At 52.5% G+C, this 13,581-nt stretch overlaps 5 protein-coding genes across 5 annotated transcripts; 3 read left to right on the plus strand and 2 right to left on the minus strand.

The window, feature by feature from the left end:
* The first annotated feature begins 2,405 nt into the window (after window positions 1-2,405).
* On the plus strand, window positions 2,406-3,139 carry BU26DRAFT_522245 (uncharacterized protein). Its single transcript, XM_033829735.1, has 3 exons — window positions 2,406-2,498; window positions 2,567-2,641; window positions 2,710-3,139. Exons 2-3 carry the CDS (start codon window positions 2,636-2,638, stop codon window positions 2,950-2,952), a joined length of 249 nt encoding a protein of 82 aa, XP_033680132.1. The 5' UTR covers window positions 2,406-2,498; window positions 2,567-2,635; the 3' UTR covers window positions 2,953-3,139.
* A 969-nt stretch (window positions 3,140-4,108) lies between these two features.
* Window positions 4,109-4,979, plus strand: BU26DRAFT_77350 (uncharacterized protein). Its single transcript, XM_033836326.1, has 2 exons — window positions 4,109-4,426; window positions 4,484-4,979. Exons 1-2 carry the CDS (start codon window positions 4,205-4,207, stop codon window positions 4,895-4,897), a joined length of 636 nt encoding a protein of 211 aa, XP_033680133.1. The 5' UTR covers window positions 4,109-4,204; the 3' UTR covers window positions 4,898-4,979.
* An 81-nt stretch (window positions 4,980-5,060) lies between these two features.
* BU26DRAFT_568426 (uncharacterized protein) lies at window positions 5,061-7,803 on the plus strand (the record flags this gene model as incomplete). The annotated part of the gene is made up of 3 exons (XM_033833770.1): window positions 5,061-5,340; window positions 6,006-7,115; window positions 7,253-7,803. 3 exons carry the CDS (start codon window positions 5,061-5,063, stop codon window positions 7,801-7,803), a joined length of 1,941 nt encoding a protein of 646 aa, XP_033680134.1.
* Window positions 7,804-8,833: 1,030 nt separating this feature from the next.
* BU26DRAFT_508465 (uncharacterized protein) lies at window positions 8,834-11,355 on the minus strand (the record flags this gene model as incomplete). The annotated part of the gene is made up of 2 exons (XM_033827080.1): window positions 8,834-11,151; window positions 11,199-11,355. 2 exons carry the CDS (start codon window positions 11,353-11,355, stop codon window positions 8,834-8,836), a joined length of 2,475 nt encoding a protein of 824 aa, XP_033680135.1.
* Window positions 11,356-11,744: 389 nt separating this feature from the next.
* Window positions 11,745-13,503, minus strand: BU26DRAFT_522249 (uncharacterized protein). The gene is made up of 3 exons (XM_033829736.1): window positions 12,874-13,503; window positions 12,584-12,819; window positions 11,745-12,530 (listed from the first exon to the last, which is right to left on the minus strand). Exons 1-3 carry the CDS (start codon window positions 13,438-13,440, stop codon window positions 11,876-11,878), a joined length of 1,458 nt encoding a protein of 485 aa, XP_033680136.1. The 5' UTR covers window positions 13,441-13,503; the 3' UTR covers window positions 11,745-11,875.
* Between the last annotated feature and the right edge of the window lie 78 nt (window positions 13,504-13,581).

Here is a 13,581-nt window from a genome sequence, read left to right on the forward strand (position 1 = left end):
TATATAACTAGAAGAAGCTTACTTCTTATAGCTTCTTATAGTTATTACTTATTTATTAAATTACTATAGTAACTTATAATTTATAGTATTATTACATCTACCTCTTTATTACTAAAGATTCTAGCCTAAAGTATACCTCTTACCTTCTCTTATAAAAGTAAACCTTAGTCTTAGTTAAGAGAATAGCTTATAATAAATAGTTCTACTCTTTAATATTAGGTAGTTATTTTATTATAAGCTATTCTCTTAACTAAGACTAAGACTTACTTTTATAAGAGAAGATAAGAAGTATACTTTAGGCTAGAATCTTTAGTAATAAAGAAGTAGAGGTAATAATACTATAAATTATAAGTTATAGTAGTAATTTAATAAATAAAATAATAACTATAAGAAGCTATAAGAAGTAAGCTTCTTCTAGTTATATATATGTGCTATCTTAGCGTAATTAGAAGCTAAGGCCTAGCTCTCGTAAATTAGGCCTGATTCGTCTAGCTCTGTCTAATCCATCTGATCCGTGTCACGTGACCCTGATCATCCTCGTGACCTTGCACGTGATCCTCTGTCCGTGACTCCGGGCTTGGCTTGCCGTTTCCTCTGTCCTGGCCAGCTAACCCTGTTTTCGGTCCTGTGATCGTAACAGTATATAAGTTCTAATAAAGTTAGAATAGTAGATATTTGTTTCTGTACATACTAGAAGTACCGTTTAGTCCTTAAGAGAGGCTTTCTAACGTGGGTTAAGTAGGCGAAAACGTGTCTACTTACATTATCGCGAGGTGCTGACTATATGTATGTATTGGTGCCTTATTAGCGGCTACGGAGTCCCTCCAATTGGTTGGCTCTCCGCGACCTGGAGCCGCCGCAGCACCCAACAGAAAACAAACTGGCAAATCCCCAATAGAATCCAGCTGATGCGGAGTGCCCCACCATCGCGTGCCTTGCGGCGAGATATGTCACCGGATAATAATGCACAGAAAAGGAATGGTTTTATAGTGATCTTGCCAGGTGAGCAAACGCCTTGATGATCCTAGCAAGGGGGGTGGCCCCGCTCCGGCGACAGGTCTTGTGTCGGAGGCGCTGGATTTTCCGGTGTAGATGAAGAAAGACGTTGAGGTGGGCGTTGTTGTCACTGACGGGGAAGACAGGCGAAGTAGCGGTCGCCAAGAGGTTTGAAGCACCACGATCTGATTAGATCTGGGCCATTTTTCTTGTTATCCTTCAGCGATGACGATCGACGATTCTTGTTCGTATACGTAGGCTGGAGCAGAGGATGTTGCGTTAGTTGTTGTGAGGTCTTTGGAATAGGCGAATCTAGAGTGGCGATTTGTCTTTGGTTAAGTCATGCTGTCGGCAGTCGGGGATCTCTCGGAGGCGATACGCGCTTCCGCCAAAGAACGCATGGCCAAAGTTGGACGAGGAGCGGTTACTTGCATACGAAGGCAGAATGAACATGCATTGGAGGATATATACGAATACTTCCCAGATCGGTCGGATGGACACCACGCGTTCTCATCGCGACCTCTCAACTAGCACACTCGCGCGTTCAGCCAGATCTCCTTCACCTTCCGGAGCACATACGCTAGTCCTTCACGCTCCTCGCCATCAAGGTCCAGGCATAACGCTGAGTCCTTTGATACCCAAAATCCTGGTCTTCCTCGATTCGCTCCCGCAGCCACCCAGGTATCTAACCAGCCGCTTTATGGCATCCCTCACTCTCCGCGGCGGCGGTGTCCTCAGCCCTGAGCTCGGTTCCATTATCGTCGGAGGGAATGCGGAAGCTAGCGCGGCAATGCTATCGCGCGACGGGCTGTTCGCTCGGCGAGAGGGCTTCTGGTGCTAGCTTGGCTGGTAGGCGGACTGAAGGTATTCCTCTTATTGAGGATTGGTGCGCTCGCATTCGAAGCCGCCACGGCTGCTGATACGCTGTGGGTAGGCAGGACTTTAGTGTCGGTATCGCGTCTCGGTCGCATGGTGTTGGGTGGTGCACGTCGACATTGTATAGGTATAGGGTACGGAAGAGGTCGCACGCTTCCGCCTTAGCGATAGGCGAGAAGTGGAGGTGGAGAGTCGTCGGGACGGAGAGCTGGCCGGGGTGCGGGCCGACGCAGAAGGCTTCTCCTCGGTCGGCGGAAGCGTCAACGATGGGTCTGCCAAGCTAGAAGTCGGTGTGATATGTTGATGCCTGCAGGCAGTGAGAGTCCATATGCGTCATAGCGGACGCCTTACCCATTCGGTAAGCGGCTTACGGTGCACGTGATAGTCGTTGGAGGCCGGGATTGAAGTTGGTGGGGCAAAACCGGCTGCAGCCGCGCCCGCCGGCGGTTTTGGTCGCGGTGCTTTTCATATGTCGGGCACCAAGGTCTTGCAGTTATCATGCCCGCTCAGGAGCACACGCCTCTCACACCCACCTCGTAACCACCTCGCAACCGCTTGCGACGTTCTGCGCACTCTGCCTCTTAAATCCGGCGATCCATCTCCTTTCCGCGCGAAGAAATCTCAAGGTGAACAACAGTCGAAACACCGCATCCTTAGCTCAGAACAGGCTGACGAGTTCTTGCTTCAACTGTAGCCATCCTCCTAACGCACTTTCTGTTCGTCGCAGAGAAGTTCGCGTCAGATCGTCGACTTCTTGTTGATTATGGCGGTAAGATATTCTGAATCTTCATTTCCTCCTTTCAACGTACTTCTCGCTAACCGACGGTGTCCGTTCAGAGAGGCGACAAAGCTCTTGCCGGGCAAAAAGAAGACATCCCGGGCCATTTCTTCCCTCCCGATCCTACCAAAAACCGGACGATATACTTCAGAGGCTTATATCTCTCCATCGTCAAGAAGGAAACGGACGGCGTGAAAACACACATAGACAACGAAACCCCCTCAACCGAATATCTCCCCTACGAGATTCCTGCTGGATATACTTGTTATATCAGGGGTGCTAGTGTATATTTCAAAACTTAGGAGGATAGCGTCAGGCCTGCGACGATAGGGGGCTCAAATAAAACAACGAGTGGGTGCGACGTGCATACGTCTCTGCAAGGGTAGGCAAGCGAGTTAGGCAAAGGTGTGGGCGGCCCAACGTTGTCGCCTGTCCACGTGCATACGAGCGTCCTAGCAATGGCAGTCATGATTGGTTCCCATAACGCCATGATTACCTGCATACCAACCCTACAGTGAGGGGAAGCTGTGATAAAAGTGGATGACGCGACGAGCATACATCTCCCCCAGCAAACCTGCGCGAGCCGACACCACCTTTTCGCGCTCGCAAGCTGGGCGGGACGTGCATGCGTCTCCCCAAGGGCAGAGAAACGTCGCCAACACCTTCCCATGTGCATATGAGAATGCGGACAATGGCATGATTAGTTTACATGCCGCCGCAAATCACATCTTGGATCGAAGTTTGTATGGATATGCTAGTCCACAGCTAATATCTGCCGTATACTCATCCTGTCTGCAAGCACCTCCATGTCTGTACCAAGGGACCGCAGATGAGGGGTGAGGAGGCATCCAGCGCGGGCTAGAGTGTAGGAGGATACATATAAAGGCGATCTATCATGGTCAGTTCTTCACCCTCTCTCCTTCGAATCAAGCTCATCCGTCCCCTTCTCCTGGGATACATCGTTGACGTCTTTGCTCGTCCCTCTCAATCTCCCTCCGGCAGCACCATAGCCTCACCGGTCGGAACCGCTCTTATCATACGTTTTCTTGTACGCAAGAGAGGTAAGGCCATGCATCCCGTTCTCTTCGGGCATATGCTGATTGTCGAGCAGAACCATGTCCGACCCCGCTGGCCAACCGAACTCTACTTCCAACCCTTCCAATCCGCATGGTACCGCTCCTCCAACTACAAATGGGGGAACTCCAAGCGGCAATGGTCAAGCCCAAGGTGCCGCACGCGACTCCGAGGTCCCAGTAGTTACTGTGGGCCCCCCGTCGAACGAACAACAGCCAAATATCGACTACAGCCCTCTCCTGAACGACAATAAAGGTGGCAAGGACTCGAGCAATTAGCGAGTACATCTGCGAGGTTCTTGTGACAGGGCTGGTAGGTCGCGTTTAAGGATGGCAATGGTGCGCAAGGATAAATGTTCTTCCGAGTCGTCTAGTGCCACGTGGCCCTCAGCTCCACGCTAGCTTGTTTCGCCAACACCTCCTATCGTCTGCATTTAAGCGTCGTGATCGCAACTTGCAACATCCTCATCCTACCATCAGCATGGCATCTACCCTCTCCACGACCACACAACCGCCCGGAAGCCAACCCTTGTGCGAGAGCCTGAATACCACACTAGAGCTGTGTGATCTTGCTCGCCAGGTCGCGTTGCATCTAGAAACTCCGTCATCCCTCGAAAGGATAACCAGAGAAGGAGAGGAGGTGTTCAGGATTAAGTGGATGAAACAATTCGAGGATCTGGCTAATGAGGTCATAAAAACTGCAGTATGTGAGACTCTTTCCTGTATTAGTATAACTTGCTATTAGCTAATCATGTCGCAGGCGCCTAAAGTGCAAGAGAGAGCCGCAATTGCTGGAGTAAAGATAAGAGCGCGGAAGCAGAGAGACGCTACGGGGGGGGTTCTTTTGGTAAACGCAGCTATGCTCTCGTCGAGACAAGACGAATACCACATTCTTCTACCGCTTCCGATTTCCGAGCAGGCACACAACAGGGTCATCCACCGTATCCAGGAACTTCTTCCGACGCTCAAGCCGTATGCATATACGCCGGAGAATATAAAGCTTTGCCTTCAGAGTGAAGCGGATAGGGAGAAAAGGGAAGAGTTAGCGTTCGTGCCGGATCGCATCTATGTCAATTTCGAGGCTGTCCGCTACGGAACAAGGCCACCGCTGCGGCCATTCCTCATGATACCGGTTTTCATTGTCCGAGCGACGGAGGAGCAACACGGTGCCTAAGGGATGTTGGTGCCGAACATGTGGTTATAATACTCCAGTGTTAGTCCGTCCTCCGAGAAGTCGACGTATGCGGAGGGTAGTTTATACTGTATCAGGTCTAGTAGTAGTACGTTAGCGAAGTTGTGATGGTGGGTTGCGGCCTAGAAGTACCTTCTGTGCCTTCATGCTCCGCTCTACCACGATATCCACCCCCTTCTACAGAGAGCTCACTAATCCGACGTTGCGGTTCATCAAGTACTCCGGCAAGGCTGTCATCTCGCGTCCTCCTGGTAACGGCTACCGTCTGATCTACGCTATCTTCCGTCGCATCTTCTATTTTCTCATCAGCAACACGGGCGTTATGGTGAATGGACGTGGGCCCTACCGCCTGCTTCCCAATTTTGTCCATTGCAGGAGCCCGACAATCCGGTTGCCTGCAAAGACGCTCCTGTCCTCCGGAGAGCGTCAGTCCATTCACTAGCCATCTCTTGGACGAGTTCTGTCTTCAAAGCTTTTCCAATCGTGTCGAGACTATGTAAGGGATTAGAATCACGCGAGCGACTCGTAAGGTAGAACTACCTGCATTTCCCTCCGAGTACAAACCAGGTCATGAACCCCAGGTGGAACGAAATGTTAGCCTGAAGCTCATGCTCGGGTGGTTTGCAAATGACGACCTTTTAGGTGAATTTCTCGGCGGCGTGGCTCGCATGCAGGATTTTTCGGATGCCATGGATCGATGGGGACCCTGTTGCGCCGCGTTAGACCGCCGCTGACAATACATGTACCCGAGTGGCCATACAGAGCAAGAATACCTCCCAGGCCCGGTGCTTGAATCCTTTCCGGTACAGCGCGTCCATCCCCCGGACCACCCACAGCGCCGCGGTTCGAAGTCGCGATAGGTGTTTCCCTCCCGCATTACGTTGTCCTTGCACGCGCGATAAGAAGCATTTTATACTATTGTCCACCTCCTCTAGCCTAGCGCCACGTTCGAGACAAACGATAGCAAGGCAGAAGAACAGGAGTGTACTATAACGAGACACCCGCGTCGCGTAACTCTCGATGTTCGTTAGGCTGCTCGAAAACGTGGCGTAGTCGTTTAGGATCTGAAGCATGTGCTAAAAGGTTACAGACGATGTCCTTGGGCGGGAGAGAAGCCGCAGTGATGAGGTTCACACGGCAAGCCAGCCGGGCTGGACGCACAGGAAGCGGAAGCGCGCTCAATCCACTAGTACAGACACGTCGGCCATGAGTCAGCCGGCGGACTCCATCTCGGGACAATGTGACGAGGGCGGGCATTCGCCAAAGCGGCGGCGATCACGCTCTTCATCACGCCATGGTTCGGCCTCAGGTCGTACTTCTACGCCGAGGCGCGCCTCATCAATCCCGTGCAATGTCGTGAATCTGCAAGCCGATGGTCCCTGCGGCAGAAGCGCCAGGAATGATGATCGCGGCGATGCCAACACCCCTAGCGCTCTCGTCAGCGGCGAGCGTGATGTTGGCAATGGCAAAGGAAGCGGGAACAATGACGGCAGGGCTCCCGATGATGCCACCAACACGCCGCTGGAGACCCGTTCTGGCACAGCGTTCTGTTCAGGTCCGTCGCAGAGGTATCGGGACGGGAACGAGACGCATACGGTCGATGCACAGGAGGAGCCAGAAGACGATGGAAACGGAGAGACGGATCGGGCGGAAGCAAATGCCGGTGATGGAATTGGCCTTGGGAGAACTGCGGTAGTTCGACAACTGCGAAGCTCCATCAACACGCCTCGGCCCAAGGAGCCTGCGACGAAAGGCGGTGTCCGACGAAGCGGTCTCGAGGGTCATGCCGGCAGCGAAAGCGAAAAGCCCATACCAAGGTGGACCAGGCAGCGCAAGACATCATTCCATGCAGCGACTGTCCAGCGCATCAAGCGGTGGAAGACTGCCGTTGTGCAGCGGAAAGCACGACCCGAGTGCTCCTCTCAACACAGCCGCAGGACGGTCAGATCTGCTCCATCTCATTCCACAGGTGGACTTTACGCTCCTTCCCCCCTGTCGCCACCTGCGGCTGCGGAAACGATGCTGCCGCTGGACCATGGTGGGCCTTCGTCCCGGCAGACTCCACAGAAGCTCGCTCACATGACGCTGAGGCAAGTCTCTCCAGGTGTGTCGTTCTTGGCGGCGATCACCCAGGACGGCCGCACCGCGCCAGCGTTCTCTTATGATCAGTCAATGTCCCTCATAAAGAGCACACTCGGCGGTACAGGACGATTTGACGGCATCGCCATCATGCCACTGTCACTGAATTCATGGCTGCTGACCGGGTTTCTTCACGCTCTTCGTCACGCGTCCGGACCAGCCGCTACTCATACGGCCACACATTCTCGGCACCAATAGACAATAAGGTCTTCTTGAAAGGCCCGAAGCTGAACACTGTCTTTAAGGGTACAGGTCTATTACCCAAGCTTCTTTTACAAGAAGCTGAGATTATGGAACTTCTCTTACGCAACCCACATCCAAACATCATCCGTTATCATGGCTGCTTGATCAGACGTGGGCATATTGTCGGCCTCGTCTTGGACCGATACGATTTGACACTCAAACAGCGACTAGACAGGAAGCTGATTCGACAACTTGACGTCGAGAGCTTTATGACACAGATCGCGTCCGCAATCAGCCATCTTCACTCGCTTGGGTTGGCGTATAACGACCTCACGCCTATGAATATAATGGTCGATGACAACGAGACGCTTTTCCTCATCGACTTTGGTTCTTGTCAGCCATTTGGGAGCACGCTTATAACAGCGGGTACGCCAGAGTGGACCGATGAGGACTTTACCAATTCAGCGAAGAAGAACGATGAAATTGCTCTGGATAAACTTAGAGCTTGGCTGCATACGATGAAGGAGCGAAAAATAGAAGGGGAAACAAGTAAACGATATTATTAGAGATGGCCATTGTGTGACTATCATGTAAACGTATCCGTTAGCGTGCGTGCCGAGAAAATCCTTAGATACTTTCACTTCAAGCAATTCGAACGCTTTGAATAAGTCAAAAATCTCCGTATTCCGGTATCAGTTGTGTGCTGCGACTATTCCTAACCGCGGCCTTCAATAGTGAAGGAACCTCCAACGACGTAATTTCAACCATGTTTATTCCACCCACCAAACACCTTCCAGTGCTTCTATAACCGTCTTGAACCACTTCTCGCCTTCCAGGGCTGCACGTTACACTACATCAACATCCTCTAATGACTGGTCCGTCTCTCGCCTCATTGGCTAAGACGATGTATTTGTCGATGGCGGCACATAATGGCCGGACTGTTTACAATCTGTGCGTTCACAGTCTACGGGCTGCCCGACGATGGCGGTAGTGGCCCAAAAGGCATAGTGACGGCGGGCGCGTCAAGCACAACGACGGCAGCAACGGCACGAGCAAGATATGACGAGGCACAACAATGCCGCCAGCTACTACCGCTTAGACAACCAGGTCTACTGTTATCTATATAAGAACATCTAGACAGCTAGCTTTTACAATCAATCCTGCTGCCACATTTCAACTAGTTATGAGCCTGGACGCATCTATTGCGATTTCCTTTTCAGCCCGAGCAGGCTTCCTTCCTGGCTACGATAAGACCGGTCCGACAAGAGCGCACACACTCTCAGACCGACAGCGGAAGCTCACCCCACACACCCACCCCATGGCACGACGAACGGAAAGCGAATTCCAGAGCCAGAGCCAGAGCCAGAGCTACAGTCAGGGCTATTGCGGAGGAATCATAGTCACGGGGAGCAGCGTCAGGAGGGTGTTGCCCACTGCAGGGATCTAAGGCCTGAGGAGAAGAGCCTTCCAGGTGAAGCTCAAGATGAAGAGATCATGGGATCCTTTGGGTTGCCACGGCCCTTCGGGTCCATGACACAGGGGGAGTGTTGCAATAACAAGAAATCCTTGTATTGACGGTCTCAGTGTAGTACACTTTCAATAATCCTCATTGCGACTCCCCTCATAGCCGACGATTGCCCTCTCAAAAGCATCTATCATCGGTTGGTACAGCCTTTCGGGGTCGTGGTAGGTCCCCGTAAACAACGCTTCCTCTCGGATTGGAAACAATAGTCTGCGGAGCTCTTCGGCCAAGCCTTTAAGACCGTGAAAAGCTTGCGGGAACTCGGCAAGGATGCCTTGAAACGCCTTTTTATCCATATGCCCTCTTTTTATTTCCGCGGTTTGGTCGTAGCTTCCTGCATACCAACGTCGAAGCCGGCTTGTCTTCAGCAAAGCCTTGTCCCTTGCTTGACTGATAATCCACACGAAGACGTAGAAAAACGACTCCAAGTCATGCCGGTACGTATGCGGTTTGCCTTCCAGAATCTCGATTGCCATGAATTCCATGGTGCCAGTTCGATGTCTCGCTCCGCTCGGGCCTCCGTCAAGCTCTTTCCCCAGATCCAAGTCGATAATCATGCCTGTAGGGTCTTCTTTCCACTCTGCGTCCGTGATAATGATGTTGTTTTCAGAAATATCACGATGAAGTATCTTTCCGTCGCAGTACAGAGATCTGTGTGCTTTGACAAAGTCGCGACATGCCTCAAGAAATTCGTGGACTGAGGTGAACTCGCGAAGAGGACGCCCTGGAGGGGAGGTAATCAGGCAAGAGAATATTCGATTTTCGAAAAGTCCATCGTCCTGAACATCAGGAGCCGTGAGACTGTTCACGTCGGAGTTCTTGTCGACATAATTGCTGGCGCCTCCAACAGCAATATCCGTCTGCGCAGTGACTAATCCTGTGCTGCGTGATCGTCTGCAGCTTCCCGACCTGGACCGTTTCGGTGGAGGCGCCATAGGTTTTTCTTCTGCCCTTTTCCGCTTCTGGGCGGACGATGATGAGTTACGAGGCGTTAGACTGATCCCTAAGGCATTCGCTAGCAGGCTGCTTTGTGTTCTTGAACGGCTCTGGTTGATCGAGTCTCGCCGTGCCGACCTGAATGTTTGAGGCTTTCCGAATTTCAACCCGCTCCGCAGCTCAGCTATCGCGTCTAGATCGTGGTGATCTGTCAGCTTTGCAACGCCCCAGACATTCCTTTCTTTTGCCAATTTTAACAACTCTCCCTCAGCCTGCCTCTTGTCCGACCGCCAGGCAAATTTGACAACATATTGCCATCGCTGAGAACCGCGCTTCTTCGCTCGATAACAGGCAGTGCCTCTGCATACGATGGCCCGCTGAAATGCGATCGGTGTGTCTTCCAGATAGACGCGGTCCTTCTTAGTCTCCTCTTCAAGTACAATATATTTGCCCTCTTTGTCCTCTTTGATGTACGTGTTCATGCCCAATTCTTCGTCACTCATCCTCGTGTAACCGAACATGATTTGGATGAATCGACGCGGGTCCTTGTGAATGTCGAATTTTTTGCTACCGTATAGCCCTGATCTATCGAATACCCAAAGCTCCATGATAGATCCGCGGATAACGAAGCCATGGAGGAATCGCCTCGTCGGTTGAGCGGCGAACACCTCCCGAGCGTGTCCAGTGAACTTGAGCAGCTCTTCCGTGTACTTTCCTCGTATTTCGCTCTGTTTGAGCTCTCCGATCACGCGTACATCTGCCCAGTTGTACTTGCCGCCGTGTTTGGAAACGTTGGTGGGGGCGAGGAAAAGGTCTGGCTTGCGCTTGCAGTCGGAGCCGGCCAACGGGTGGTCTGGAGACGCATAGAACATGCTGCGTCCTCTGCAGAGAAATCCGCTTTGGAATCCCCAGAACCAGTCGAAGAAAGCGTCCTGCGACGGGACTGTTGGATATTCTGTCCAGCGACCACTTCGCACTTGTGGATTCGCCATTTGTGTTATACGGTACGCGTCAGCCGACCACTCCTTCTCTTCGAAGTATTTTCCATAAAAGCCACCAGTATCCCTGTAGACGCAACCGTTGATCTCTTGCAGTATGCGCTCGTCGATATCGTCATGAGTCTGTTCGTCGGCGTGCTGGGAGGAGGAGGTGGACTTGAGAGGCGTGTCGAGGGGCACTTTGCTGAAGACGGTTGGGGGGTCCGTGGTGTAACTCGCAAGAAGCGCGAAAAGAGCTGTGCAGATCTCTTCATCGGATGCATGCCTGTCGATGTGTTCGAACAAGGGAATGAATGATGTTGCATCGAAGTCGGCGGATTCAATTCGGGTACCGAGGCTGAAGAGATCTCGCAAAAGCGTTCCGGCGCCGCTAGGGGAAGGGAGTTTGCGGGCCAGTGGAGCCCTTTGCAAGACAAGGACTAGATCGAGGACTAGATCAAGGACCAGTTCTTTGATGTCTAAGGAAGTCAGGTCATCCTTTATCCGAGTGCTTTCGATCTCGTACCTGAGGTTTCCACTAGCCGGGCGATTCGCGACTGATGATTCTTCAGTCCAGAAAGGCTCAGCTCGTCACATTGTGACTGAAGCGCGTCGCGGAAGCCGTCTAACCGCTCTCCGATGGGGTGCTGTGCAATCAGTTCGGTGTTAGGGAGTGCAATCATGGTGAAAATAAGTTATAATGTTTCCATTCATGGTGTAATCTTCAAGAAGAAGGGGGAAAAGCGCGTCGACTGGTAGTTGCAGGGAGATTGTTTTGGTTCGACGGGCCCTCTAACCCGAAGTTTCGCCTAAACCTGCCCGTCCCCGGCAGATATTTCCACTTCTCGGGCTACTCGCCCCACGCGCCAAGGGTAGTCACCCTTGGCCCTCCCGGGCTCAACGAAAAAACCAAGCTCAGTGTAAATTTATCCCACAACTACTAAACTAACTCTAATAAGTCGCCGTAATGCCTGCGTACACGAGTGGAGTTGGAAATGCTCAAAACGGGAACGGCGGTTTTGCTAGTGACCGTACAGTGGTTTAAGCAAAGCTTTCGAGTTATTCAGGCAGGTGAGCAATAGGTTTCGAGTGCTTCACGCAAACAGAATCTGGATCTCCTTCCGGACCAACAGCCCTCATTTGTTAACTCACAACGGGTGTCAAGAGAACGTCGCTATCTAGTTATCCTCATATCGCGACACCTCAACGCCGCATCCTCTGCTCTAAAACCATCTGCACATTCGCCCCCCACCACGTCCGAAATTCAGACTGCCCCCACTTCGTGATATCAATCAAATTCGCAAGCAACCTCTTCGAGCCCTCAAGAGTCAACGTATCGCCCAGAGCCAGTGGTCCGAAGAAGAAGAGCTCGTATTCATCTTCTGGGAGCGTCGTCGGTCCTTCTTCAGCTTCCGTTTCAGGTGCATCCCCTTCCCTATTTCTGGGAGACTCGGCTGTAGCGCTGGTGCGTGGCACGGCGCGTGCAGCAGCGACACGCAGTAGCCAATTATCACCATCAATCTCTATGGTGAACACCGGAAACCCGAGATCCCATTCCTCGTACCTCCGCTTTGTAAACTCGGCGGCAATCCACGCCGCGAGCTGGACTGTCGGGTCCCGGGCGACGTGTCGGCGCTTGACCTCGATGTTGAGGAAGATAGGAGTCTCGTTGGCGAACGAGGCGGTCTGATTGATAGACGGGGCGGCCGTGCAATATTTGGTGCGGCGGAGCGTTTTAAGCGTGGTTCGGTGGAGATCGAGGCCGACGACGTAGTCGATGCGTTTGTCGAGGTCGCGGTAGAGGGCGGGGTCTTTGGAGAAGGGGACGAGCTCGGCGGGGGAGATCTCGATGGGCGTTCTAAAGATCGTGTCAGCTCAGATTATGCATGATATGATGATTTATGGACGTACACGTCGAGGACAGCAATTTTCGCATTGGGGACAGCAGAATTCTTGAAGCTCTCAATTCGGCGCAGGAGATGCAGTATGGGACCCACCACGACGGATATCCAGTGTGGTTCGGTAGTTGTGTTGCGCCATTTCTCCGCTTGCTCGAATGCGTCAGACAAAGTGTCGTCGATGATTCTGTGGTCTTTGTCGGTGAGAGGAACGGGAGGGTCCGTTATTAGCGAGTCGAGCTGTCGTTTCTGGTGGTGTCAGCATATAATGCCTGGACGAACGCAGGCAAGAGCCCATCTCACCTCGCAACGGCTCCAGAGCTCCGTGACGGATGCGGGCAGCGATATGCCAGTCTCCTCGGTATTCCTCAAGGGAAGAAACTCGATGTTTGGGTTGAGGTATGCCAGGTCCGCCTTTGTAGAGGCTGTCTTCTTCTTTGGAGGCGATAGCGAGCGTAAAGATGACGCGGGCGCGGGGAACGAGGGTGCACCCTCGGAGAACGCATTAGCTGCGCTTCGTTGAACGTCTGCGTCGGCTTCTTCCAGTTGCCCCTGTCGCCCCTTTCGACGTGTCGCTACCACCATATCCTTCTTCGGGGGGGATCTGTCTCTCCTCGATCGGCGTGTCGGTGAGGCTGCAGCCATATTGCGTGTTGCGGCGTTTAATCGTTGCGAGGTGGTGCGGAGACTGCGCAGCATCCGCTGGCGCTTGGCAGTGGGGAGCGCATCGTCATGGCCGGCCTCGGAGTCGGCGACCGCGACCACCCAGCGCGCAATGTCGGGGCCTTGTTTACATGGCGGCAGGGCGTGTAGGCGGCCGAACACAGCTTCGTTATGCGTGCGCTTGGACGAATACCGGGCGATTGCCATGAGCTGCGGCGACGGGCGGGATAGTCTGCGAGTGTTGAGTGCAATTGCGATGTTGATGTTGTTGATGTCGCAGTTCCACAATAGCGCCAAGCCAGAGCCTATCTCGTTTATCGGCTTGGCACAGCGTTAACTAATTTTTTA

This window comes from Trematosphaeria pertusa, assembly GCF_010094035.1.
Source record: "Trematosphaeria pertusa strain CBS 122368 unplaced genomic scaffold BU26scaffold_13, whole genome shotgun sequence".
Lineage (NCBI taxonomy): Eukaryota > Fungi > Ascomycota > Dothideomycetes > Pleosporales > Trematosphaeriaceae > Trematosphaeria > Trematosphaeria pertusa.

Bases quoted from the DNA above. Each gene is read 5' to 3' on its own strand.
- BU26DRAFT_77350 (XM_033836326.1), top strand. From the start codon at position 4,205: ATGGCATCTACCCTCTCCACGACCACACAACCGCCCGGAAGCCAACCC. The intron at 4,427-4,483 runs GTATGTGAGACT...ATCATGTCGCAG, and splicing joins ATGAGGTCATAAAAACTGCA to GCGCCTAAAGTGCAAGAGAG.
- BU26DRAFT_522249 (XM_033829736.1), bottom strand. From the start codon at position 13,440: ATGGCAATCGCCCGGTATTCGTCCAAGCGCACGCATAACGAAGCTGTG. The intron at 12,820-12,873 runs GTGAGATGGGCT...TGACACCACCAG, and splicing joins AGCTCTGGAGCCGTTGCGAG to AAACGACAGCTCGACTCGCT. The intron at 12,531-12,583 runs GTACGTCCATAA...CACGATCTTTAG, and splicing joins AAAATTGCTGTCCTCGACGT to AACGCCCATCGAGATCTCCC.